The sequence below is a fragment of the Arvicanthis niloticus genome, chromosome 17 (genome assembly GCF_011762505.2).
Source record: "Arvicanthis niloticus isolate mArvNil1 chromosome 17, mArvNil1.pat.X, whole genome shotgun sequence".
Taxonomy (NCBI): Eukaryota; Metazoa; Chordata; class Mammalia; order Rodentia; family Muridae; genus Arvicanthis; species Arvicanthis niloticus.
In genome coordinates this window covers 31,089,006-31,115,537 of record NC_047674.1, presented here as the reverse complement: position 1 = coordinate 31,115,537, position 26,532 = coordinate 31,089,006, and the positions used below count along the sequence as shown (strand labels likewise).

At 41.3% G+C, this 26,532-nt stretch overlaps 1 protein-coding gene across 1 annotated transcript in view; it reads right to left on the bottom strand.

Annotated features, from left to right (window-relative positions):
• The window catches only part of Tmem131 (transmembrane protein 131), a 151,734-nt gene that overhangs the window by 58,447 nt on the left and 66,755 nt on the right, over positions 1 to 26,532 (bottom strand). Inside the window, exons 3-5 of the mRNA XM_034521541.2 lie at positions 26,051 to 26,091; positions 21,433 to 21,501; positions 5,899 to 6,022 (exon numbers count right to left, since the gene is read on the bottom strand). Of these exons, the coding sequence (XP_034377432.1) occupies positions 5,899 to 6,022; positions 21,433 to 21,501; positions 26,051 to 26,091 (234 nt within the window). The remainder of the gene's footprint in view (positions 1 to 5,898; positions 6,023 to 21,432; positions 21,502 to 26,050; positions 26,092 to 26,532) is intronic.

The window sequence follows — 26,532 nt, the reverse complement described above, 5'->3', positions numbered from 1 at the left end:
CTGTGGGTCCAGGATATCACACTGTGCTGGGCTTCAAAATAATTTCTTACATTTTATATGATAGTGGAATAAAAGCAAAAATCAGCCACTAGGGAATCCATGGGAACTATAGAAATGCTTAGATATTGAGAAACTCTCTCTTAAATGACCAATAGGTCACTGAACTCATTTGGGGGAGAAATTATACCTGGAAATTTCTTAGAATCAAATGAAAGCAAAAGTGTGAATATAACTCACTATAACCTTTGGGATACAGTCAAGGCAATTTTGAGAGGAAAGTTTAAAACTCTGAGGACATAAATTAAAAAAGTAATGAAGAAGAGGCTGAGCTGTGGCTTCAGTGGAGAAAGGCTTCTGCTGCCCTTGCAGAGGAGCAGGCTGCATTTCCAGCTCCCACGTGACGACTCACAGCTGTCTGCAGCTCTACTCAGTCCCAGAGACATCTTCTTCTGTCCTCAGGCGCACCAGGCCTGCACACGGTGCAGACATACATGCATGGGAAACATTCACACACAAAATATAAAAATAAATGTCTTTAAAAACAAAGCTCTCAAATAAACAAATTAATGCTATGCCTCAAAGTCTTAGGGAAAGACCAACAAACCAAAGCCAACAGCAGAGGAAGGCAAGGAAGATCGATGATCAGGGCAGAAACAATGACTAATAGAACTACACAGTCAGCCAAGAGCTGGCACTTCTTGAACAGTAACAAGATTGATAAGCCCCTATCCAATCTAATCAAAAGAGAGAGACAAGATCCAAATCAACAAATTAGAGATGAAAGGGGGGATATTACAACAGATTCTGATGAAATTCAGAGAACCATTGAAGAATACTTTGAAACCTTTATCATTAAAACTGAAGAAACATAAATTCCTAGATGTGTATGACCTACTAACATATATCAAGAGGATATAAACAATTCATATCTGTAACAAGAAACAATACTGAAGCACTAATAAAGATTCGCCCAACACTGCAAGACACAGGGGCAGACAAGGATTTTGTAAAAGGCTGACAACAGCACAGGCAGTAAGTCCAAGAATTGTCAAATGACTGCATAAAATGAAGAAACAAAGGAAACAGAATGAAGGCATGTCCTATAGAATGGGTGAAAATCCTTGCCAGTTTAAATGTCTAACAGAGAATTAATATCTAGTTCTATAAAGTACTAAAAGCACACAAACAAACAAACAAACCCAAAAGGACAAATCATCTAACCAATAAATGGTTAATGAACTGGATAGTCTGTTCTAAACAGAAACGCAGTCAACAAATACTTGACAGTGTGCTCAATACCTTTAGCCATTAGGAAACTGCAAGTCACAACTGCTGTGAGATTGCATCTAATCAGGAAAACAACAAGAAACACTGGTGCGGACGGATGGGAGGGGATGAAGACATATACACTGTGGGAATGAAATTGGTCACAGCTATTATGGAAATCAAACTAAACTAGCAAATGATACAGTTGTGCCACTGCCAGGTATATACCTAAGGGGTCTCAGTCAGCACACCAGAGAAACTAGCACAGCCATGTTTACTGCTGTGCTATTCACAACAGCCCAGATATGGAACAGTCTGGCTGTCTACCACATGGGGACTAGACAACAGAATATAGTACATACACAATGATATCTTGTTCAGCTGTAAAGGAAAATGGATTCATGACACTCGCAGGAAAATGGGTGTAACTGGAAAGCACCCCAGCAAATGAAGTAACTCAGACACAGAGAAACAAATACCACATTTTTGCTCAAATGTGAATAGTCTAATTATATATGTATAAAACTGTTATAAGGAAATGTCTACCCTTCCCCGCCAAAAAAAAAAAAAAAAAAAAAAAAAAAAGGCATTATATACAATCCCATGCCTATACATATGTCAATACACTTAATATCTAGAAGAAATGGAGAGACTTACTCACAGTCTGGAAAATTCAACAAAGCTCACTTACATAGCAGATAACCAGAGCAGTCCTGCAACTGATTTCTCCCTTATCTTCTATTTTTGATCAACAGTAACTGTTTTGAAATAAAATTTAACATTCCATTCTTCTGCTTAAGCTCTTCTGATGCCTTCTTCTTTCAGAAAGAACCAAAGCCAAGGCCTTTATTTAACATGCAGTGGCCCTCACAGGCGGAGGCCCCCGGTCCTCCTGGGTAGCTTTCCCAGCAGAGCCTCTGCCTCACCTGCTGCCTCAGGACTGCCTTTCAGTAGTCTCAGGTCAAACCCTGTCTGCTATTTAAACCTGACTCACCTCAGCACTAACCCTTACCCTGCTGCTTTTCCTTTTCTTAGATTATGCTGTCTGTCTCATTAAGTATATTTATTATGTCTGTTAAGTCACCAACCCCCACTAGTGGTAAGTATCATGAGTAGAGATCTCTTATTCAGAGATAAATCCTGGCAATAGCTGTTAAATTAATACATTTGTTACTTCTATATAGGTGGCAAAGGTGGTTTTTAAATGTCTATGTCCTCCATGCTGTAAGTTATACTATAGAACAGGTGTGCTGTGCCTGTGGACACGGCAGAGGTGTCCACACTAGCCTTAGAGAAGGCCAGTGCTCTCTCTAACCTCCTCTACTCCCACCCTCTCCAGGTCATTCATCGCCATGCAGCTACCTACAACTTACCCTGGCTCTTGTTAACATACCAAACCCCAGAGAGACCACTGCTTTTCATAAAATGGCAGGTTCTCTGCTATGATCTGCTTCTCTTGCAGAAGAGCACACTATGTATATATTATTTCATAGCAACAGGCACGGGTCTCATTCTTTATCTGTCCAATACCCCACACTGCGACTACAGCCTATGTGCCCCAATTTCTGGCAATATTCGTGGATATCAGAGTTTAACCTAAAATGGCATAAACAAAATTAAAAATAATCACCAATGCTCACAAGAGCCTTCAACCCACAAGATTATTTTTAAAGCATAATAAAATAAGTGGCTTAAAATTTTTAAGTTTTATTTATAGACTGAAAATGTAACTGAAATGTAGCTATAGAGAACTTAGTCTTTTAAATAATTTTCTCTACTTTCTATTGGTTGGTTAATATAGACATGGTATTAAACAACAGAAACCATCACCAGTTGTAACACCCCTTTTCTCAAAGAAATAAGTGCCGGGGATTCTGAGGGTGTGGAGGGGTTAAGTCGGAGGGGATACATAGGAAGGCTGTGCTCTCTCGGACACGAGAGACATGTTTCATTTCCCCTCAATGGCTCACCCCTCCCCACAGGCTCTGAGAAGGAAAGATGAAGCCACAAGGAAGAAGAAAGGCTTGTGCCTTGTGGACACCATCTTAAAGCTGACCCGACGTGTCCACAGACACTGTGATGGTCATGGAGCTCCTCAATGCTTAGCTTCACTTCCTGGAACTGAGTGACAGCATACACAATTTATTTTTCAAGAATTTCCAGAGAATCTGTTCTTTACATAAAGGTCATCAGCAGAAATGTCCTCTGGGAGGAATCTAATTTAGAGATGTCAAGCTGGTGTGCAGAGCTTATTATTATTCTGGTTATTCTACCCTGTCTCTCTAAATTCAACTTGTTTCCAATGTAGGAAGTTGAGAGATACACAGAGATTCCTATTTCTGACTTGTTTTGTTTTGTTTTTTTTTTTTTTTTGTTTTTTTTTTTTTTTGTTTTTTTTATGTATATGAGTACACTGTAGCTGTCTTCAGACACACCAGAAGAGGGCATCAGACCCCCTTACAGATGGTTATGAGCCACCATGTGGTTGCTGGGAATTGAACTCAGGACCTTCGGAAGAGCAGACAGTGCTCTTAACCACTGAGCCATCTCTCTAGCCCCCTTCTGACTTGTTTTGAAAACTCCAAACTGCACATGGGCTTCCACCTCCCACAGTGTGGCTCCCAAGTGACAGCAGCAGCAGCGGCAGGCTGTAGCTCTCTCAGGACTCCAGCACCACCCACCCAACCCGGTCCCTCATCCAGTAGCAGCTGCAACTCCTGCTCTAGACCTGAAGAGCAGTGAAAGGCACAGAGGGGAGCTTGACCACCTAGAGCAAAGGATCATGGGAAGTAGTGGAGTGAGTCAATGCATTATTGACTATAGAACAATCAGGCACTACTTTTGCTCTTTTTCCATTTGACCTTGCCTTCTAACCTAGCACACTTGCACACTAACAGTACCTGAAAGCTCGGAAGGTTGTTTACATACACACACACACACACACACACACACACACACACACACACGGTAGTGGTGGTTTATAATGTGTTGCTATGGCATGTATGAGGCAAATCATTGGGCAGACTTATGGATGGCTGATTTCTGACCATGACTCTTGAGACCTACTCCTCCTTTATATACTGGAGTCTCCTTGAGTATTAGAATTTTGTTATTTAAGGCCATTGATATATTAATAAAAACTGTGAAAATATCCTTTAGGTTAAAAAACAATAGCTCAAGGGAAATTTACGAAATACTTTTTAAGAAAAGGGATATTTCCCATGAGTACCACAAAGAAATTAAGCTTTAATTACCAAAAGCAATATGTTGACTTTCAAATCCTTTACTTAGAAAGTATTTCCAAAGAGAGGGATTAAAAAAAAAAACAAAACCATAACCATAACCATTTTAACCCTAGAAGCTGCTAACAATGACATACAATGAAATAGGATTTCAGAAAGTTGAAATGTAGAACCCTGAACAAGTAATATGACGCTAACCAGTAGTTTACATATATTTTATATTAGAAAAGATGCTGCTCGTTTTCTTAGTCACAGCCCATCAACAGTCAGCAAAAACCTAAGAAGATGCAGTTAGAATCCATTCATTTATTCTCTCCTCATATTTCCCGTTCATTATTTTGGAAGCCTACATATTAAAGCTTAATGTATCTCCTAATTAAAAAATATACTTCAGTTCCATCTTCTGTGGTTTTGATCAGAAAGGCTCTTCCTTGCATAACAACTTCACATCCAACAACTGACATCATTAGTAAAAATTTGGAGGATACTTGTGGTCCGCAGAACCCAACTGTGACTGTGACCACAGGTATGACGACACCTGTGGATGTCTGTGGTAAAAAGGACTTTGCTAGTGTAGCTCAGATCAGCCTGGGGCAGATGCAGCAGCAGAGAGGGAAGAGGCCCAAGAAAAGACAGAGGAGCCCGTGGGTGCCTCAAGCTAAGTGAGGGCCTGGTCAGCAAGGAACAAGGGTGTGTGTGTGTGGGGGTGAGGGGTAGGGTTCTGTTCTGCAACCAACAACAATGTAATTCCACTGAAGACTTAATGGGTCTGGAGGTGCATTTTCTCTCAGAGCCTCAGACTGGAAGAATGGGGCCTAGACCACCTTAACTCCACTTTACGATATGCTGAGCAGACAACTCACTGAACCAATAAACTGTGTCCCTGAGTGACACTAGAGGAAGCCATCAAGCTTTGCTGATGGCCCCGTCTGTCTATAGTTAAGAGTGCTGGTGGTTCCCACCTTCAATTCCAGTACTTCACTGGTTAGGTTTGGGGGAGGCAGATCTTTTGAGTACAAGGCCAGTCTGGTCTACACAGAAAAAAATCTTGTCTCGGAAAAAGCAAAAACAAGAACAACCTTCCCTCCACCCCACTGCGGGCCACACATGCACAAGCGCGCGCGCGCGCGCGCGCACACACACACACACACACACACACACACACACACACACACACACACACCCAGCTATAAGAAGGCTGGATTTTCAGAATGCTTAGGAATCCTAGCACAGTTACTATTACTTGAAGGGAAACAATGTGCATGTAAGGATAGATATTATAATTCCTATGAAAATAAACTGACACCTAAGTATGAAAACACTAGAAGCAGATTCTAATCATAGCAAAATAAAGTTAGTAATAAAAGCAATTTTTAGTAACAAAGCTTACCCTATTTTGAAAAAATGATGCATGGAAATGTGATGTGGTAGCAGATATTGATACTAAAGTAATAGTTTCTTCAGAACTAGGATTATGTAAGTAGACTTTTTCCATTTTTGGCATTCCAACTGGCCTGCAAAAATAAAAAGAAAACTGTTAGAAAAAATTCAAAGATACTTCTAGCTTTTAGAGTAATCAGTAATTGTTTAAAAGTCAGACATTTGGATTATTAAGCAAATTCATATGCAAATACCATAAAATAGTGAAATACACATAATTCCTCAACAAATATCTGAGTGTCAATTCTGTGTTACACACTGAGTCAGGTGCTATAATTCAGGGCAAATCATTTTTAGCGGAATGATGCTTACAATCTGGTGCCAGAATGGGAGTGTAGGCTGATCTTTCCTTGTTAATAAGACCCTGCCTCTCTTCTCAAATTCCACAGACACAGACAAACTTAGTGGCAAGGTTGTATAAAAAAACCTTGCGAGTTGGGGACTTGTGCGATTCTCAACTAATAGAGGACATGGAGACAGAAGAAAGCTTCACTGCGTATCCTCCTAGCTTCTTTGGCATTGCACACGTCTTTCTTCAGGGCCAATGTCTCACTGGCATGTCCGTCCTATGTCCCTGTCAAGATTACCAGCACTTCAAAGACAGAGGACACCCCATGTACTCACTATGCACTGCACACATCGAACAGTGCAGTTGGAGGCATGCGTGGGAGCACATGTGCACATGCTTGCTGGCTTTGTTTCCTCTCCCTCTTTCAGTATTACAATGCCCTCCAGAATCTGAGGTTTTCAACCCCAATAAGTAACTATGAGATTTTCACCATGCAGACTTCTATTCAAGTGGACCCTTCAGACTATGAACGACTCCAGCTCCTTTGCAGACCTTCTGTCGTCCCTGTCCTTGAGACCTAACTCATTTTCTAATTTAGATCCAACTTTCTTCTACAAGGTGCTTTGCCCATGTAACTCTGCCAGGGCACCCTTCTTGAAGCCTTGTTTTACAATGCAAATCCAGTGTCTGTGCATGAATCTTAGAGCCTCAGCAGCTGAGCACAGCCAGACTGTGCTTTCTAGTTGTGTCAAGTGTACATCATACAGGTTTATCCCTACCTTTTCTTCAGCTCAGCTGTCTGACTAATTTATTATTTGGGAAATTTATAAACCAAAGAATAGTTTGATAATTTTCACCAGTTTAAGAAAATGAATTAGGGGCCTTAATTTCCTTTAAAAATGGTAACTTATATTAGGACACACAGGCTAGTCCTGCTCCTTTCAACTAATGTCTCCAAAACAATGTTAAAATTAAAAAGCTAAAGAGAGGTAAATCCACAATGGGTCAAATCGTGAACAACTGGACATTGGGTACATAACTCTAATAGACACACCTAGACAACACAACCCCTAAAATGAAGGCTCAGTGAATATCACAAAAGAGGGGGTGAAAAAGTCATTAAGAACCAGAGGTCCAGGACACTTGTGTGATATACTGTCTTCTATGTATGCACGGCACGGATGAAATCTCAACAGTATGTCTAAACAAAACCAGCACAATGACTAGACTATATCAATTGTCATGCCTACTTAAATGGGGAAACCCCACCCCCAGAAGAGTTACAGGTACCAAGAGGAAGAATCACTTTCTCCATAGATGGACCCTCTGAAACACTCTCAATCCCAAATGGTCAGTCCTAAGCACATACATATGAGCAAAACTAAATGAACTCTGCAGGTTGTATTTGTACATGCCTGTGATCTATACAAATACGCATTTATATAATCAATAGGATGTTATGAACTGGAGAAGAACTGAAGGAGGAACAAGAGTTGGGAAGGAGACAAGTGTGGAAATGGTCTGAATACTGTACTCATGTACAAAATAAAAAAATTAATTGTAAGAAACACTGAAAAACAAACAAATGAATAAACTCAACTGAGAACCCTTTGGAGAAACAGAGGGAACAGAGGCTGCCTGAATGGGCAGACAGGAGAGAGTGAGGGGCCAGGGGGGGAAAGAGCAGCCTGAACTGAAAACACAGAGAGCAACTCCTTAACTAAGTGCAGAAAGGTTAGATCTCATGTCTTCCAGAGATCTGGGCCTGTACATTACTATCTAGGAAGGCAATCCTGTCCAACTACAGTTTGGCCTAAACACTGTCTCAGGGTGCTGACAAGCGTGGGTCAGCCAAAAGTTGGATGTGCAGAACTGGGACTTTCCACCTTGGGATCAGGCCCCTGACCTGGCTTGCTGTACAGCAGCCCCATAAACACACAAAAGGGGCAATGCACTCAGCATGCTGACGATGACAATTCCCTTCTAGTGTGATGCTGTGCTCTTCAGAGCATCCGACTTTCCTTTCACCAACATTTTACTTGTATGTTTGATCACAGTCAGCCATGTAGCTCTCATAAAACATGCTTTGCAAATACTTTCTCATTGTGTGGGTCATGTTCTTTATTTGATGGTTATCAATTAGTACATAAACTTAAAAAAAAAAAACTTCTATGTAACCCAAACTATAAATTTTGCCTCCTATTACTGTACATCTGGATTTCTGTCTTTTAAATGTTTCCTTCTGGTGGCTCACAGCTCGGCTCCACTACACTCGTATGTAGCTGCATGCTGTCTCCAGCTCTAGAACACCGACAGCTTCTCCGGTCAGTGCATGCTTAGTCATAGGAGCATTCCAGCTCTACACTGCATTCTTTGCATAGGATAATGTAGGAAGTGGTCTCTCTTTTGCACATGGACATCAAATGGTCCCAGCACCATTTATTACAAAGAATGTTCTTCCCCTATTAAACTGTCTTGGCATCACTGTGAAGATCAACTGTCAGTAAACTTAAAAATCTATTTGTACAATCTAAGTTCTTTTGCATTTATCTATGTATCTGTCCTTATGGACATGTTTGAACCACCATTAGTTTGTAGAAAGCCTTTGAAAATGAAGTGCTTTCTACCAAAATGGCCCAGCACATGAAGGCACCGGGAGCCAAGCCTGACAACTTGAGTTTAGTTCCCCAAGACCCACATGGTGGAATGGGAGAACCGAGACCCTCAAGCTGTCCCCTGATAGCCACATGTGACCCCATACAAGTAAACAGAATTTTTAAAAAATTTAAAGGAAAGTTTAATATTGGAAAGTGTGCACCCTTCAACTTTAGCTTCTTTAAGGATAGTTCGGATCAGACTGTTTGGGATCCTTTATATGGCTGTGAATTTTAAGATCAGGTTATTAATTTCTACATAAAAAGAAAGGTGAAATTCTGATGAAGCATGTATTCAATCTGCCATCTTAATTCCTGCCATAGAATACACTAAGAGCTATAAGATGTCTTCCTATTTACTTAGTTATGTAATTTCTCTTGGTCATGAGTTTTAGTTTTTTTGTATGCCTCATTGCTTCTGTCAAAAATTTATATTTAAGAATTTTGTTCCCGCCGGGCAGTGATGGCACACACCTTTAATCCCAGCACTTGGGAGGCAGAGGCAGGCAGATTTCTGAGTTCGAGGCCAGCCTGGTCTACAGAGTGAGTTCCAGGACAGCCAGGGCTACACAGAGAAACCCTGTCTCGAAAAACCAAAAGAATTTTATTCCCTTTGATGCTATTGTAAGTGGACTTTTCTCCCCATACCAGCTTTTGAAGCAGGGTCTTTATTTAGTCCAGACTACCTTTGAACTCATGCTCCCCTACCTTAGTGCTGAGTAACAGGCACATGTCACCATATCTGGCTGAAACTTTTTTTTTTTTCTCTCTCTCTCTTTTTAAAAAAGATTATTCACTGCTACTGAACAAAAATATAGTTTATGTTTGTATGTTGGTCTTCCATTCAATTTACTACTTCTAGTAGCCTTATATTTAGAGTGGGTATCTAGTCAGTGGAATAGGGAACACTTGCAAGTGAAGATGCCTGCTTCTTTTTCCTTCTGGGTGATAACTGTTTTTTTTTTTTTTTTTCCCATAAGAATAAGATGCTGAAGAGAGCTGACTAGAGTCTCATCCTGCTCTTGATGCGGGGACAGTTTCCTTCTTTCAGCATTATGCATGACAGCAACCTAGGGTCTCACAGATCATCTTCATTAGGTTGAAACATTCTGTTCTTGGTTTGTTCAGAATGATTACTATGAAAGTATGCTGTATATTTTTGCTACATTTATGTATGATTTTATATATTCCCCTTTATTCTCCTAGAATAATATTATTTGCTCGCAGTGTATGATTACCTACATATTGATGAGGTCTGTCTGTCGGCACTTTGTGGAGGACTTCTGAGCCTATATTCAGAAGGATGCTTGTGTGTAGTGTGTGTTTGTTTCCCAACAGCATTTTTGGTTTGAATCAGGGCAATGCACCAAACAGACCATATGAGAAAGGCCCTGACTTCTGTCATTTATGCCACAGTCTGCTTTCAGGAAGCTTTATTGAACTGATTCATGTTGTTTGGCTTTTTCATACATGTACTCAAAATCCTTGTGTTTTGATTTTTTGACTCTATTCAGATTTTCTACTTACTTCCTCAGTTTTGTAAGTAGAACATTAGAGAGAAATAAACACACTCCTCGTATCTTGAAAGATACATAGCACCATATGTACTTTCTTTTAAAAACCCCATTGTCCCTTTACAATTCTGAGGGACTGCAGGCTAAGTAGCTTTTGTCGGTTTCCCCATGCTTTTGTTGTTGTCTAACTTTAGTACAATCTCATCTAAGAGAAAGACAGGATGAAGATGGACAGGTACTTTAAAGTCTCCTTCAAACAGGGCTGTGGCTGGCCTGCTAAACAACAGGGCTCAAGCACACAAGTGTGGAGGTCCAGGAGTCTGGGAGTGGCCAGTGATGGAAAGTTAGACTCACACTGGCTAGGCCTGGCTTTGTCCTCTTCTTGAGACATCAAGGAGGGAATGTCCTGGGCCACACTGAGTAGAGCTAAGCCCTTGCTGAGAGAAAGGGTATAGAATTAGGATGAGGATAGAGAAAATGGCATACACAGCAGGCTACCATAGATGTGTATACATAACATGGAGACTTCCATTGTAGGAAGGGCCTTCCCTGTCCAGCCTGCCCTCTACTCTCTTGGCCCAGAGTTTTCTGCATCATCTCTCTTCCTCTAGGCTGCGTTACTACCACAAGCTCACTAGTTAAAGGCAATACCCACTCATTACTGCATGACTTTCTAAGACTGGCTGGTTTATCTGCTCAGAGTTTCACAAGGCTTCTTTCTGCGAATTCTTAGCAGGCCAAGTTCTCATGCAGAACTCAAAGTCCTTGGCTAAATACATTTAGTTTGTTGGCACGACTCTTGCTGCTCTAAGCTTCTCACAATACAGCTCCTCTACTTACAAAACCAGCAAAAAGAAACCTTGCACCAAGTTCCTCTCCTACTTCAAATGTCCAGCACTTCTGCTCCTCGTTCTGAAGTCAGCCTTTGAAGGCTTTGGGACTTCAAAGGTCTAGCTCACACAGATAACTCTGCATTTTAAATATCCTAGGGTTTAGAACCTTGGTTACAGTCACATCTGGATTAGTGCTTGATTGTAAAGTTAGGAGGTGTATATATGTGTATTATAAACCTGAAATTCTCCTATTCATCTTACAGTTCTGACTGCCACAAGCAGCATGTGTGATATGTCTGGCTAGACAAGTTGAATTTAAAAATAAGGCTAAACAAATATCCAGTCCCTTGCCAGTGCTTGTCCTGTTTGTTTCCATTATTGGCTGCTCCAAACAGAGGAGTCAGAGACAACAGTGGGAGGTATTTATAGATGAAAACAGCAATTTATAGATGAAACAGAGCAATTGGACATCTTTGTTCTCTGTGCTTCAAGACCACACTGTCCAGATTCTAGACTGTCAAGATTCTAGAGGAGTCCAAGTTTCCAAAGAATTGGGAGGAAAACATCTAGGAACCGGAGTAGCTGGGAAAGTAAGCTGCAATCCTGTGGTCAGTGGCGAATTTCCTCTATCACAGTAAGAGGATACTGCAACTGCAGGAAACAGCTGCAGACATGGTTTCCCAAATGTCCCTAGACAAACCTTAGGAATGGAATAGCAGCACTCTGTTGAGCAGCCTTGGGCAGGAAGCTGGGCCAAATCAACATCAGCACTTTATACAACTCCATCGCCACAACATCTTACAGTTCTCTCAAACACAGAAGAGTTAGAAGTGGAAAGCTACAAGGCACCTACAACTCTTGGGAAAAGGAGGCCTTCTTGATTTTCTAGGAATACCAGAAAGTTATTAGGGAGAAAGAGCTTTCACATACTGATTTTAAACTGAAGATTTGAAGCCAATTTTTCACACCTAATAATTATATGAACCAAAGAATTCAGTGAATCAAGTTTCTACCCCAAACAGCCTTTACTGCTTGCAATAAATGTCTGAGAGAAAGTAGTTGTTACAGAAACAGAAACACTTAGGAACACTGGCATAAATTATTTGGGGGAGGGAAGAAAGGGAGGCTGGGAGTACCCAAATTACAGCAGTGTCATTTGGAAATTGTGCAGGAGAGGGGGAGAGGAGAAGTAGAAATTAAGCATTAAATATAAGGTTAATTTTTTTTTAAAGCCAGGAAAAACTTATTTGGGGGCCCAGAGAAGTGGTTAAGAGCACTTGTTGCTTTTGCAGAGAACTTGGGTTCAGTTCCCAGCACCTAAACCCTTAACAGTGGCTCACAATTGGCTGTGGCTCCAGGGATCCAATGCCTTCTTCTGACTTCTTTAGGTACCAGTTACACATGTGGTATAAATATATATACAGGCAAAAAAACTCAAAAATCTTTTTTTAAAATGATCCATTTCTTCAGAATGTTAATTTTACATCTGTGCTGTGAAATGAGTGCTAGATGATTATTAATAGAGGTGACCACAGGTGAGGACAGTTGGTACCAAGTTCCCTAGAAAGCAGCAAGGTATGCCTCAGTACAGCCCGTATATACTGCTAGCAGTCCTCAAGCCATGCTGACACTCCACCCCCCAACACACATTCCCTTCTCAGAACATCTGAGCAGGGGACAGAAAGGCCCTATGCTCCCTCGTGGCTATGACAACCAAGAATCTGCACTGCTGCCACCACTTCTGCCTCTACCACCCTCACCGGAAACACAATAAAAGCAGAACTGGTTTCCTTTATTTGCTCTCTCAGCCTTGCTGACGGCCTGTAGTTTCTCCAGAGTGTCATTGTGTTAGCACAGATAGATGCCCTAACTTATGCTGGCCAGAATCACATTTCCTTTTTAAGCTTCACAGTGATTCATGGTCATATGCAGTTACTAGAAATTGTACTCTTGTCCTAGCTCTCTTCCTGGGCTTTAGCTATGTAGGCCTAGCCTCTCTATAACTCTGGGTAGCAGAGGCAGGTACAACCTTGGCCAGCCATGAATGAAATAGAGGGCAGCTATGAATATTAATGTAAGTGTTCTATGTACATTTAAGAGAGCCCAGGCTGGTCCAGGGTGGAGAGTGTGCTGAGCATTTGCAAAGCTCCAGCTTCAAACCCAATTCCAGAAAGCAAATTTAAAAACACGAAAAATAAAGAAAAAGGGAGGCTATCTTACTTCGGAGTATGTGTCTCAGTTTAGGTTTCTAGTGCTGTGATGAAACACCATGAAACCAATGTGGGGAGGATTAAGTTTATTCGGCCTATGCTTCCACACCACAGTTCACTATCAAAGGAGATGGATCGACTACCTGTATGATGGACATTTCACACCCTCTGGGGGTATATCTGTGACATCAGTCTTGATATTCAAACCCAATTTTAGGTGGCAATCCATCCCACCTCTGTGTAGCTGGGAAGAAACCATGAAAACAGGGGGAAGGCTGCTTCTATCTGTACATGGCAAGCTGTTAAGGTTGCTATGCACAACAGGGCTGAACTCTAATAACTAGTCGTCAGGAATATGAGAAGCCAAGGGCCTAAGATGGTCTTCTATAAGACCCACTGCCCACTGTGTGATTTCTCTCCTGATGAAACCCTGACAAACTAGGAATAGCATTACATCCACTGATACGTACTTCTTATACAGCTGTTTCAGGGAACGAACGATAAATCTACCTGGAGTGACCACTGCTCTCTATTAAGGTGTTTTAGACTAGAAAGAAAGAAGGCTACAGAAGGCAGTGTGGAAGCAGTCAGCAGGGCTGTTCCCATCCTTGTAGGGAGACAATATTTGTAACGAGAGAACAAGAGGGTGAGTGAGGTGAGGACACAGGAGTCCTGGCAGCCTTAGGTAATGTGGACTTGCCTGTCTGTTATGGTGGCTGAGTCCATTTTTTTTTTTCCTTAAGAAGTTTTAGTCAGCATTCTCTCATTTACAATCAAACAATTACCACATGACTGAAGCAGAAGTACTATAGACAATCTATACTAAATGCCAATTTTCTTAGTCTGTAAATATATGGAAATGATGGCTAAAAATATGACTGAATCATAGTGCCTGTTGCTTTCAGACAGTTTACAAAACTACAACAGCCTGGGAAGATGGCTGACTCAGTTCATCTGCTGTTCAAGAATGAGGACCTGAGTGTGAATCGCAGCATCCACAGAAAACTTGGGCACATGCAGTCCCAGCATTAAGGAGGTAGAGAGATGGCTCAATGGTTAAGAGCATTTACTGCTTCCAGAGGACTAGAGTTTGGTTTCTAACAACCATGCCAGATGGCTCACAAGTGCCTGTAACTCCAGCTCCAGGGATCTGGTCTCTGAATTTCATGGGCACCTGCACTCATGTACATGTACACATATATGTATGTACACACACACACACACACACACACACACACACACACACACACACACAATCTTTAAGAAACAAAAGAAGGAGATTATTTTCAAGGTATGTACAACATTCCAGAGTTAGAAAGATTGCACCGACCTAAGGAAACAGCCGCACCTTTCTATGTATGTGGAATAGGAACTGAAGAAAGTTAGCAGTTATCATAAGACAACAGGGACCATTAAAGGACTTTTTAAATCAAGAGATCAAGTTTATAAAAATTTTAATCACATATATTATCCCCTCCTGTGTGTATATGTAAACATGAAAGTAGAGGTTAGAGGACGACTTTTGGGAGTCTGTTCTCTCCTCCCACCATGTGGATAGCAGAGATTGAACTTAGGTCATCAGGCATGGCAGTAGATGCTTCTACCCACTGAGGCATCTCCCTGGACTCATGATCAAAATTTAACATTATAATTTGTTGACAGCAAGAATCATAAGTCAGTAAATACCATATATGTAGCAATAGTCTTAGTTTTCAAATAACAAGGGCCTGAGCCAAGAGGAGGTAGGAGAGCAATGAGGAATGTAGGAGAACATACATAAACTTGGTAGAAACCTTCCTCCTGATGGATTGGAGAAGAGATGTGAGCACTCCGAGGGATGGGAAGTAACCCAGATGCCTCAGTGGTGAGGAGGGGACATCAGGCTGAGAATCACAGGCTTGTGCCAGAGGGATAAAGGAGATAAGGGAAAGAGCTCCTGGCAGGTTTCAGATAGGGTAAGTAGGTAGATGTGCTCACAAGGCTGCCTGTAGACAATGGGAGGGGCAGGAAGGGAGCCATGTGCTCCACAAATACCAAGGACACAAAACTGGTGTCCTAACTAAAGGCCCCAGCCAGCACAGGCACTGGAGTTTGTAAGCTCAGCATGGCTGCACACTGCCCAGGGCACAAGTCCTACCATTTTTCTGCTCTGAGACACAACGTTCTGCCTCTATCCTGCCAAGTACTGCTCACTGTTAACAGGATGGTTGCCACAACACCCTGCCACCAATTCCACACCTAGCCTGGAAGAGGGGTACTTCTATACATTAACCATATGGAGGGAAAAAAAATCCTCCCCTAGAACTCTTTAGATCTGTTCTATCTACCTGTAAACTGACTCTAAATGAGAATGGAAACATTATCACCAACTTCAACAGAATTTGCTCCTGAGCCAGGGTCATGCTCACTTTGCCTAAGGGTTGAATCACTGAAAAGAAAACTTAACGTGTATTAACAAAAACATGGGGTGGGGTTGCTGGGGATAGGCAGGTGTCCACAGGCAAGGCAGGCAGCCAGCAGCAGCTCTTCTACAGTGGTGCTCTGACCTCACGTTTCCTACTTAGTACCATTTAAGAAACTCAGGAATGTTCGGAGACAGGGAAAAAAAAAATAGATCAATGAAGGAAGAATTCTGATTTACAAACAATGTCTATGTTTCTAAGAGTGGAGGAAAAAAACTAACTCAAAGAGGATGTGACCTAGTAACTGACTACTTCCTGAAGGCACTTAGGAATAACTCTCTACAGTGAAAACATAACTCTGTTTCTTGTCATGATGCTGCTTTTGTCTCATAAGAACCTAGGCTCTAAACTGCTAAATAAAGTATTTTAAGCAACGGAGCATCCATTTTTAGAGACAAGGGCACTAAATTTAGGTCTCTTGATGAGATCATACAGTGGCTGGATGCTAACACCCATGCTGACTAAATTACAGTCAGGATTCCTTTCTAGTGCCTTTCTCATTCGTGAGAGTGCAAGACTACAGACACCTCTGAGAGTGTCTCCTGCAGCTTGGAGACAGGAAGACAGCCAACAGCTATTCTGCAGCAAACATACCATCCCAAGCTATTGAAACACTAATGTAGGTGCTGCTGGGAGTGACTCTGCAGATGTCATTAAATTCCTATCAGCTGACTTCCATCGTTCTAGGTGGGTCTGCTAATACTATGAAATCCCTTCTTTCATGAACAGCTTAGGCCCTTTTCTCAAACCAACTAGACTTTCAATTGCACTCCCTTGCTCAGGATCTCCTCCTGCCCGCTTAGAAAAGATGCTCCACATGCCTCACAGTTCCAGCTGGTCACCATCTTCCTCAATGTGTGTTTAACCAGTTCCCACAACCATGTAAGCCAAACTTCTCCTATGTCTCCCACCCCCCAGCTAAACACATAGGCACATACATTTAAAATCCCCAGCAAGTTCTGATTTTCCAAATAAACTCCACTATGTATGTTTCTCCAGCTACCCACAAAGACCTACCTTGTGTAACCCCAGTTCTAGCTTTATGGATAAAACACACTCCATTTAATGTTCTCAGACTGGGTGCAGATGTGTTTCAAATAATGGAAAAGCAATGTGTTAGGTAATGTAATTTAAGAAAAATATAACAAAATGCTATACACTTAGTGAATTATATATAACCACTAGTCATGTCTTGCTCACTGTTACAGTGCCCAAAGTTCTGAGCATAGAGACACGGCACATTCTGATTCTAGTAGGGTCCTCTTTGTGGTTGGAGGATGGTGTCTTCTTGCTGTGAGCATCCTACTCATGATGCCCTGTTCTCCCTTGTATCCCACCCTCCTTGCAAAGACTCCACTTTCCCACACCATCCACTCTAGATGAGGACTCCACCTGTAGAGAGCTGCAGCACAGACATCAGACTACAGAGAGCACTGCTCCGCTGTGTTGCTCCTCTGCCCTTGGAGTTAGCTCCTTTCCTGTGCTTCTAATAGTTTTCCTCACTGTGTTACCTGCCTTGTTTGTGCTCTGCTGAAGCTCATCTGCCTCCCACCCATATTTAGGAAGTTTACAAAGTTTCTCTTAGCTCATGAGTTTTCGGCTTCTCTATGACTTGTGCCAGTCTCAATAAGAACGTCATCTGCTTCCTTTCCAGTCAGTGATGACTTTACTATCTCACCAGCTGCCTCTAGCTCATTACATCAAATTCTTCTCTAGTCATAAAGAATACTAAAGGCTAATTTTAATATCCTTTAATTGAAACTCTTGAGGAAAGAGTCACATTGGATATAACACACCAGTTTCAGCATTGATTGCAAACAAAATATGCAAACAATTAAAATCAGCAAATGAATTCAACAAATATATCTATATAACTTGATGCTAATACCACATCAAATATTAAGAAACAGAAAAAGTTCATAATATATTAAGTTGAAAAGCAAGTTAAAAGATAGTATGTTTATAAAATATGGTTATGTTTTTGGGATTCCATAATATAAATGCACAGAAGGCCATAAAAGATAATGGTTCAACTGTAGAGGTTTTACATAGTCAGACTGTGGCATCTCTTCATGTTCTTGTCCTCACAAGTATTTTGTTTATAAGTTTATTAAGGTGACTATATACCAGTCAGTACAGTAAACAAAACCCCAGTTTTACAACGGTGATTACCAACCTTCTCAAGCTCTGAGGGAATCAACGAATGAACTTGGAAGGAGGTTTCTTTAAAGTGTCACAACCTACTAGATGCAGAAAAGCCTCACTATTCTGGTTTTTGCGACAGGTCTCAGTTTGGTTTTGAACTTTTGATCCTGCTTCAGCCTCCTCTTTCCTAAAGAAATACATGATCCAGAAAGCAAAGAAACTAACATCTTCAAACATACTAAACTTGTCCTGTCAGAATCTTGCTTAACTTCATCCCAATTTCTACTATTTTGGAGGTAGGACATTAATCAGACTCGAAAGACAAATAATTAGGATACAAACTTTTAGTTTCAGTTCAGATATTTTTCTATAACTGAAGGGTTTTGTTTTTGTTTTTTGTTTAAATCTCGAAATGAAACTTACATAACACCCTCAATAGAGAACAGAAAGGCTGGGGAGAAGGCTGGGTCAATACAGCTCTTGCTGCCCATGCGTGAGGCACTGAGGTCAGGTGTGATGGCACACCTCTGTAATGTCACTGCTGGGCAGGAGACAAACAGATCCCAGGAGCTTGCTGGCCAGCCAGTCTAGTTAAATTCTCCCTGTCTAGAAATAACGGAGGGATACACCCAGCACTGACCTCTGACACCCATCTCGAGCCACACACATAAACATACACATACACACACAAACCAAAACCAAACCACCAAATGGAAAAAACACAACTAGATAAAACTTTTGAAAGAGTGTTTCAAGAACAGTCACTGACGTTGACTAATGCACCCCTCTTCATTTTCACATGCACAGCTCAGAACAGCACTGAGATTACCTAAAGCCACAGTGCAGGCACGGAGCTCAACGATCTAGCTTAAGAACACACTCAAAGGTAATTTTACTAGAGAAAGAAAAGCTTTTATTTTTTAAAAATAATTAACCATATTGATAAACACCAAATACACGCCCCTTTTCACTAAATATTTTTCATTTAAAAGAAGATTATGATATATTCTGTAACTAAGAACTTTGTACTTCTTGCAATCTTATCACTGCCCCTGTCTTAGTGCATTTTATGCTGCTATAACAGACTGCATAATTCATAAAGAATAGAAATTCTGGTCGGGCACTGGTGGTGCATGCCTTTAATCCCAGCACTTGGGAGGCAGAAGCAGGTGGATTTCTGAGTTCGAGGCCAGCCTGGTCTACAGAGTGAGTTCCAGGACAGCCAGGGCTATACAGAGAAACCCTGTCTCAAAAAGCAAAACAAACAAAACAAAACAAAAACTAAAAAGAAATTCTGGGCCTGTGAGATGTATGGTCTCTCTCTTTCTATGTCTCTCTGTCTCTCTTTTTCTCTCTCACTATGCAGTGGTAACATTCTTGATTAGCACATGCACAAGGCCCTGGGTGTGAACAGGGGCTGGAGAGCTAGCTGAGAGATTAAGAGCATTTCCTCTCTTCTGGAGACCTGAGTTCAGTTCCCAGAACCTACAAGGGGTGGCTCACAGTCAACTCTAACTCTAGCTCCAAGGGATCTGACACTCTCTTGGTGCCTGCATGAGCATATGACATAGATACACAGAAGTGCACACACAGATTTAAAATATATATATATATTTTAAATATATATATATAAATATATATATATTTCCTTTTAGTTCTGAGAGGCTGGGGACGAGGGGTTCATAATCAAGGTGTTGTTTAAGGTCTTCCTGAAATGCCCTAACACTGCAACAGGTACTGTGTGGGAGTGGGAGGTAACCAGAGTCAGCAGCATAACTCATGAAGGCACAGCCCTCGCTGCTTAACTACTTCTGGAAGAGCCTACCTCCTCCTGAGGTTTACTGTCTTAACAGTACTTAAACCTGTCTTAGAACAATAACATTCATTTTCTATCTGAATGTTATAGTCTTTAAAACTAAATACCACAGAAGTCAATTTTACTGATACAATGGCCGATTCTGATACTGACCCTGTCTAGAAGTACACACATTTTTCTCTGCATGCCTAAGTCCCCCAACCCATAATCTCTTTAAGAATATCATCATCAGGAAAAAAAAAAAAAAAAAAAAAAAAAGGCTACAAAGTGTCTTTTGATTCTCAGGCAAACTACCCAGCCATGCTTCAGAAAATACAAATGATAGATTTGATTTCTACATCTGAAACTATGAAAAAGACACTTAAACTTGCTGTGTGTTTTACAGCAAAAGCAGCTGAGTAAACTGTGACAGTGTCAAAAGAACACTCTAATCTTGTTTAGCCAAAAGAGACCTAAACACTGATACAATACAATGTCTAATAAGGCGGAACACAGAGTATTTCTCTGACAGAGGACATGGCGCCATAAAAGACAGCTAGAACCTTTGACTCAGCAAAGCATATATATTATCTAATATCTACTACCGATTTATTTATCAGTCTCAAAATTGAAAACAGAAACTGTGGTCTTTTTGCTTAAAAACTCACTGTAGTAGTAACAGGAAGGAAGGAAGGAAGGAAGGAAGGAAGGAAGGAAGGAAGGAAGCAAGCAAGGAAGGAAGCAAGGAAGGAAGGAGGGAGGAAAGGAAGGAAGAAAGGGAGAGAGGGAGGGAGGAAGGAAGGAAGAAAGGGAGGATGGACCCATATTCCCAAGGGCAGAATAGTAATTAAATTCACAAGAATATGTAGGACATTTAGAATGGGCTTATAGCATAGACAATTACTTAAGTTAGTGACAAAAATCAAAAAAAAATCTGCAGTCTGCCCATACCTGTGTAAAGCACTCTACCAAATGCACACATATACACACACAGAATCAAACCCTAGCCCATGTGCTCTCCTGGTGCAGACACTAATCCACAGATTGCTCTGGAGCCTTTGAAAATTCTTCTGTACCAGGTGACGATGTAAAATGCCCCTTACCCACTGCACCTGAGCCCAAGAGGGTGAATAATTGTCTTTCCTTGAGTATCCGAGACTGTGTGAAACCAGAGTCCCTAAGCAGGAGGCGACTGGCTCAGATATATCTGTGGCATTGGCTATGACCTTTCACGGGGTTGGTGGCCATACTACTGGTGACATGCTGACACATGACACATGCAAAGTGTCAATAAGGTGACTTTAAACACCAGAGACAAAGTGCTTATCAGATGAGGCTTGAAGGTGAATGCCTTCTCATGCTAGGATCCTCTGACCAGAGTGTAGTGTGTGGGCAATGTTCTGACTTTCAAAGTTTATACTATGTCAGGTTCTTAGTAGATAGTGTTCTAGTTTCAAAGGGCTTCAACATCATTTGCTTTGTTAATGCTTGAGCACACATGCATTTACTTCTTCACACAGCTAACACAGCAAAGGGCAGGAGAAATGCAAGTAAAACCATCCTAGAGCTCCAAGTTACTTACTGCTCATGGAAATCCAGCATGGGTGGTTCGAATCGTATGGGCCTGCAATTACCCCGGTACAGAGAAATGCTGGAAAGAAAAAGAAAAACTGTGAGAAGCAGCTCTTTAATTCTGTAAATCACTGTCAGATGCTTGACTTCTGCCACAAGAAAGCATTTTAAGAGAACAGGAATCTGGGACGAGGGAGGTGATATTTCAGTTGGTAAAATGTGAGGATACAAGCTGGCTGTAAAACCCATGTTAAAAAGAAAAAAAAAAAAAAACACCCCTCTGGGTATGGTTGCAAGCCTAGAGGCAGCAATGCCAGCAGATCCTTAAGGCTCTCTAGTTAGTTAACCCAGACTACTTGATAACTTTCCGACCAATGAGAGAGCCTGTCTTAAAAACAAGATGGACTCAGGGCTGTGAGAGGAACCAAGGATGACTGACAGACTCTGATAACCTGTGGGTAGTAGACTAAAAGAAGACTGGGCTGTGTGGAAGATGTTCAAGAGCATTTAAACACCGTGTCTTATCTAGATGGAGCTAAATAAGCAGCAGCAGGACACCTGGCGCTGTTTAGATTAAAGAACTTCCTGCCAAGGTCTGCTCCTACTGCAGGAGCCTTGGCTTCAGCTTTCCAACTGTTCCCACATGTGATGCCCAAATCTGGACAATCACTGTAGACAAATCGTCTGCAAGAAACACTTTCACTTCCTTTCCTGGCACCTCCTCAGGAGGAGGTTTTAATGCCCTGTGCTAAAGCCTCCTGTGCTAAACTCAGCAGGATCAGCACCCAGCAACTGGTAATGGGATTGACAGAATAGCCACAAGCAAAAAAGGAGGAAGAGGAGTGGAAGATGAGTCTTTCACAAATGTATATTTTCAAGACAACAGCAGGAATCATTTCAAATGGGTCGGCACAAACAGGCACAGATATTGCCTTGTTTTAAAAAACTAAAAATGTAATAACATAGCTCTCAGGTTATCTGCAACTGATAAAATGATTCTACTATGTTTATTTATCTATGACAAGATACCACTTAATACTCTATTAACAGAGTGCAAATGTTAGAAACCATGCCGAAAAAATAAATAGAAGGGACAGACGATATGAAAAATGGTTTCTATCCCTTTGCCAATTTCAATGAAAGCCAATCTGAGATGTTGTCATAGCTTTTTTGCTTTCTTCAGCAATTATTTGCTCTGAATTATCAATACAATTGTCTTCTAAATTCTCATGAAAAATTATTTGCAGGACTGGGGAGCTATCTTAGTAAAATGCTTGCCTTGCAAGCACAAGGACTTCAGTTCGGACTCCAGCACCCATATGAAAAGAGTCCGGCAGGGTGGAGCACACTTGTAATACCAATACTAGGGAAACAGAAAAGACAGATCCCAGGGGCTGGCTGGTCCATCAGCCTAGACTAATTGGCTAACTACAGGGCAGTGGGTGATGCCTGAGAAACAACATCTGAGGCTGTCTTCCGGCCTTCACATGTACACATATGCACATAAACAAATACATACGTACACACATACATACATACAGACTGACCGACCATGTGTCTCTCTCTGTCTCTTCCTCTCTCCTTATCCTCCTCTCTCTCTTTTACACAGGAACATACCTCCCTCCAGAAGTGGAGACACAGACTTTTCTGATCTCAAGCTAGGAAACAATGAAGTCCTGGAGAAATGAACTCTATTGTTTTGTTACCAGTTGAGCCAAAGTTAAGTAGGTCACTTCCAAATGAAATCTACAGGACTCTCTTGGTGCTGAGGTGTTAAGTTAGGAATTCTACAGATGATTGCTTAGAATCAACTGCTAACTAAACAGAAGGTACTCTTGACTCAGTATGGGGAAGGCTTTGCAATAGGGTCTTATTCTATAGTTAGGCTAGCCCCAGATCTCTGTTCTTCATGCCTCAGCCTCCTGAATGCAGAGATTACAGTGGTGATTGGGGTGGTGGGGAGTGGGATGAGGAATGGGGGAGGTGCTACCTGGACACAGTATTAAAAAAAAAAGTGTGGTACACTTGAACCTAAGTACATAGAATTCCTATGGAAATACAAATTATGAGTGCCCGTCTTCAGAATCTGACTCGTTACATGTAGTGCAAAGCTGAGAAATCCAAACTCATAAACACAATCTCTCACATCTGGCAGCACTATTTTGTATGCTGCCATGACAAAAGATCATGATAAAACAGATGGGGGAGAGGCAGATAAAAATTTTATAACCATCGACAGTTAAGTAGTTACCAATATGACTTTTACAATAGATGAACAGGACTTTCCCCCTGAACAATACTGGATACATGTCAGACACATTTTAGTTTTGATATGGATTCCATTAACTAATGATATTAATGATATCAAATATCTTCGATTTATTTATCAAGCTACTTGTCTTTTTTAAATGTTCTGTTCTAACCTCTTTTAGACAGAGATGCTGTCTGAGTTATGAGGCTGCCTGTGTATTATGGACATTCTGAGACTCTGGCACAGACAACACAGGCCCCTTGTCTTTTTAGTAGTTGGATCTTGAACAGCAAACGTTTTTTTAATTTTGATGAACTCTAATTTATCATTTTTCTTTTATGGTACACATTCTTGGTATCTCAAGAAAAACTTGCCCAGGTTGCAAATAACTCTAAGAAAGACTGCTACTTTATTCCAAGTATTTTATACTTTCAGCTTCTATATATAGGCGCACTACTGTCCATTATAAATGAGTTGGAGATTGGTCTGGGCTAAATGGGTAGACACTGCTTCTTTTTATTTGCTTTGTTTTTATAAAGACATTTATAAAGATAAGAAAGATAAATCATTTATTCAATTTAAGAGTCAGGAAAAGAAACACAAGGAAAGACATTAATGTGACAACAGACAAAACTTCACAAGAATCACATGTCAAGGGCTACGATGGGGACCAGCTGCATAAACACAGAGGACCTCAGTTCAGATCCTCAAAAGGCACGGAAAAAGCTGGGCATGGTGGCTTGTACCTGTAACCCCAGGAGAGACAGGAGGATCACTGAGGTTCACTGGTTGACAGCCCTAAGCTCCAGACTCATTAAGAGACCTTGTCTTAAGAAAATAAAGTAGAGAGTGACAAAGCAGAAGACCCACCACAGTGTAGGGGTACAAACCTGGAACCCTAGCATGGGAAGCTGCAGAGAGCATCACTGGGCCTTGCTGGCTGGCCTGTCTAGCCAAGTCTGTGAACTGCAGTTTCAGTAAGAGAACCCATCTCAACACCTGAGGTATAATTGAGAGAGACAACACACAGGCACACACACATGCACACACACAGTGCTGGGGAGATAGTTCAGCCTGTAAAAGTCCTTGCTACATAAGTCTGAAGAACTGACTTTTAGGCCCACATAGAAGAAAAAGGCCAGAGCACTGTTGTGTAGCTGTGATCCCAGCATTCCTATGATAAACTGTGAGTTGGAGGCAGGAGAATAGTTTGAAAAGTTTACAGGACAGCTAGCTTGGAGTCCACTGAGCCGCAGAAACAGACAGACTTTGCTTCCACAAGGTGGAAGCTGAGACCCAGCTCAAGAAGAGTTATCCTCTGGCTTCTACATGTGCACACCTACACCCACTCCTCCACAAGCCCACTTCCCATAGAGAATAGTTAACTTTTAAAATAATTTTTAAAAGATGATGCAAATTTTATCAAATACTTTTAAATTCGATCCAAGGACTGTTTCGTGAGTGGAGCTCTTAATGGTTACACTGAGCCAGCTCTCCAGATGAATATCATCTCTATAACTATAAACCAGTATAATTCCTTGGCTAATTTCCAATCTGCTGGAATAAGGGTATGCCTTTCTATGTTGGTTCTGGATGTGTCAGTCCTAGAGCTCACTAAGGACTTACAAACCTGATGATAATCTTACAAGACAGGGGGTACCTCTGTCTGAGTAAAGACCCTTTGTATATGACAGGGACAGACCTACAGTTTATATCTTACATGCCCCTAAAAGGCCCATGTTTGGGAGCTTGATCCCCAGAGAAACTCTGTAGTAAGTTGGGTTTAGTGAGAGGGCTTCCTGTCATTAGGAACATGACCTCAGATGAGCCTGTGGGACCCCAGCCCTTTCTTGATCTCTAACTCTCTGATGAGAAAGATGTTGCCATGCTGTGCTGTGAGTGCAATGCTCAAAACTGTAAGTCAAACAAACCTCTCTGCCAGGCGATTATTCTAGGTCTTTGTTACAGTCTTTGACACTATTCCAGAGTAATATGCTATATTACAGCACCACACGAGAAGTCATTTAAACTTGGTTTTCCAAACACTGTATTTAGAAAGACCTGGCATAAAGCCAGGTGTGGTGTTGCACTCTGTTAATCCCAGCACTTGGAGGGCAGAGGCACGTAGATTTATGTAAGTGTGAGGATAACCTTGTCTACATAGAAAGTTTCAGGCCAGCCAGAGTCACATAGTAAAATCCAGGCCTAAATCAAGCAAAACAAACAAAAAAATGAAAAGAAAAGCACAACAAAATGTCTTTAGAATACAACGTTGTGTGTTCATCAAAAAGTAACCCAGGAGAGTGAGTTAGAGGGGTGCAGGACCCCGAGGAATGGAAGCATGTTTGCATGTTGCTACATGTTGAGTTCTACTTACCTTTTCTGTTGATATGAGCTGAGGCCAAGTGTTGTCTCAGTCTGTAAAAGGAAGAAAACAAGAATAAAACTGCTAAAGCCAAAGCTTCACATTACAGACAGAAGAAACATCAACATATTTGATTGTGTCTTTTATTTTCAGGCCACTCCCACGCTTGACTTTCAAGTTAGACCCAGTCCTGAATCACATAATAGGTCACACTATGCAATTAGAATGAGAGAATAATTTGGTTCAATTTTAAGCACACCACAAACTAATGTTATTGGTTTCCTTATATTTGGCAAACAATACAAATCCTGTAGGGAAGTCTCCTTTACAATCTCTTCATGTTAGGTCATGAACCCCAGAGTGTTCCCTTCCTCCCAACTGCCAGTGAGGTGCTGGTATATATATATGGCTGCTGCCATTATGGAGCTGAAATTACAGTGGGAATCAGACCATTTAAGTAACAAAAAGACTTTGAGAACTGGTTACAGAAATAC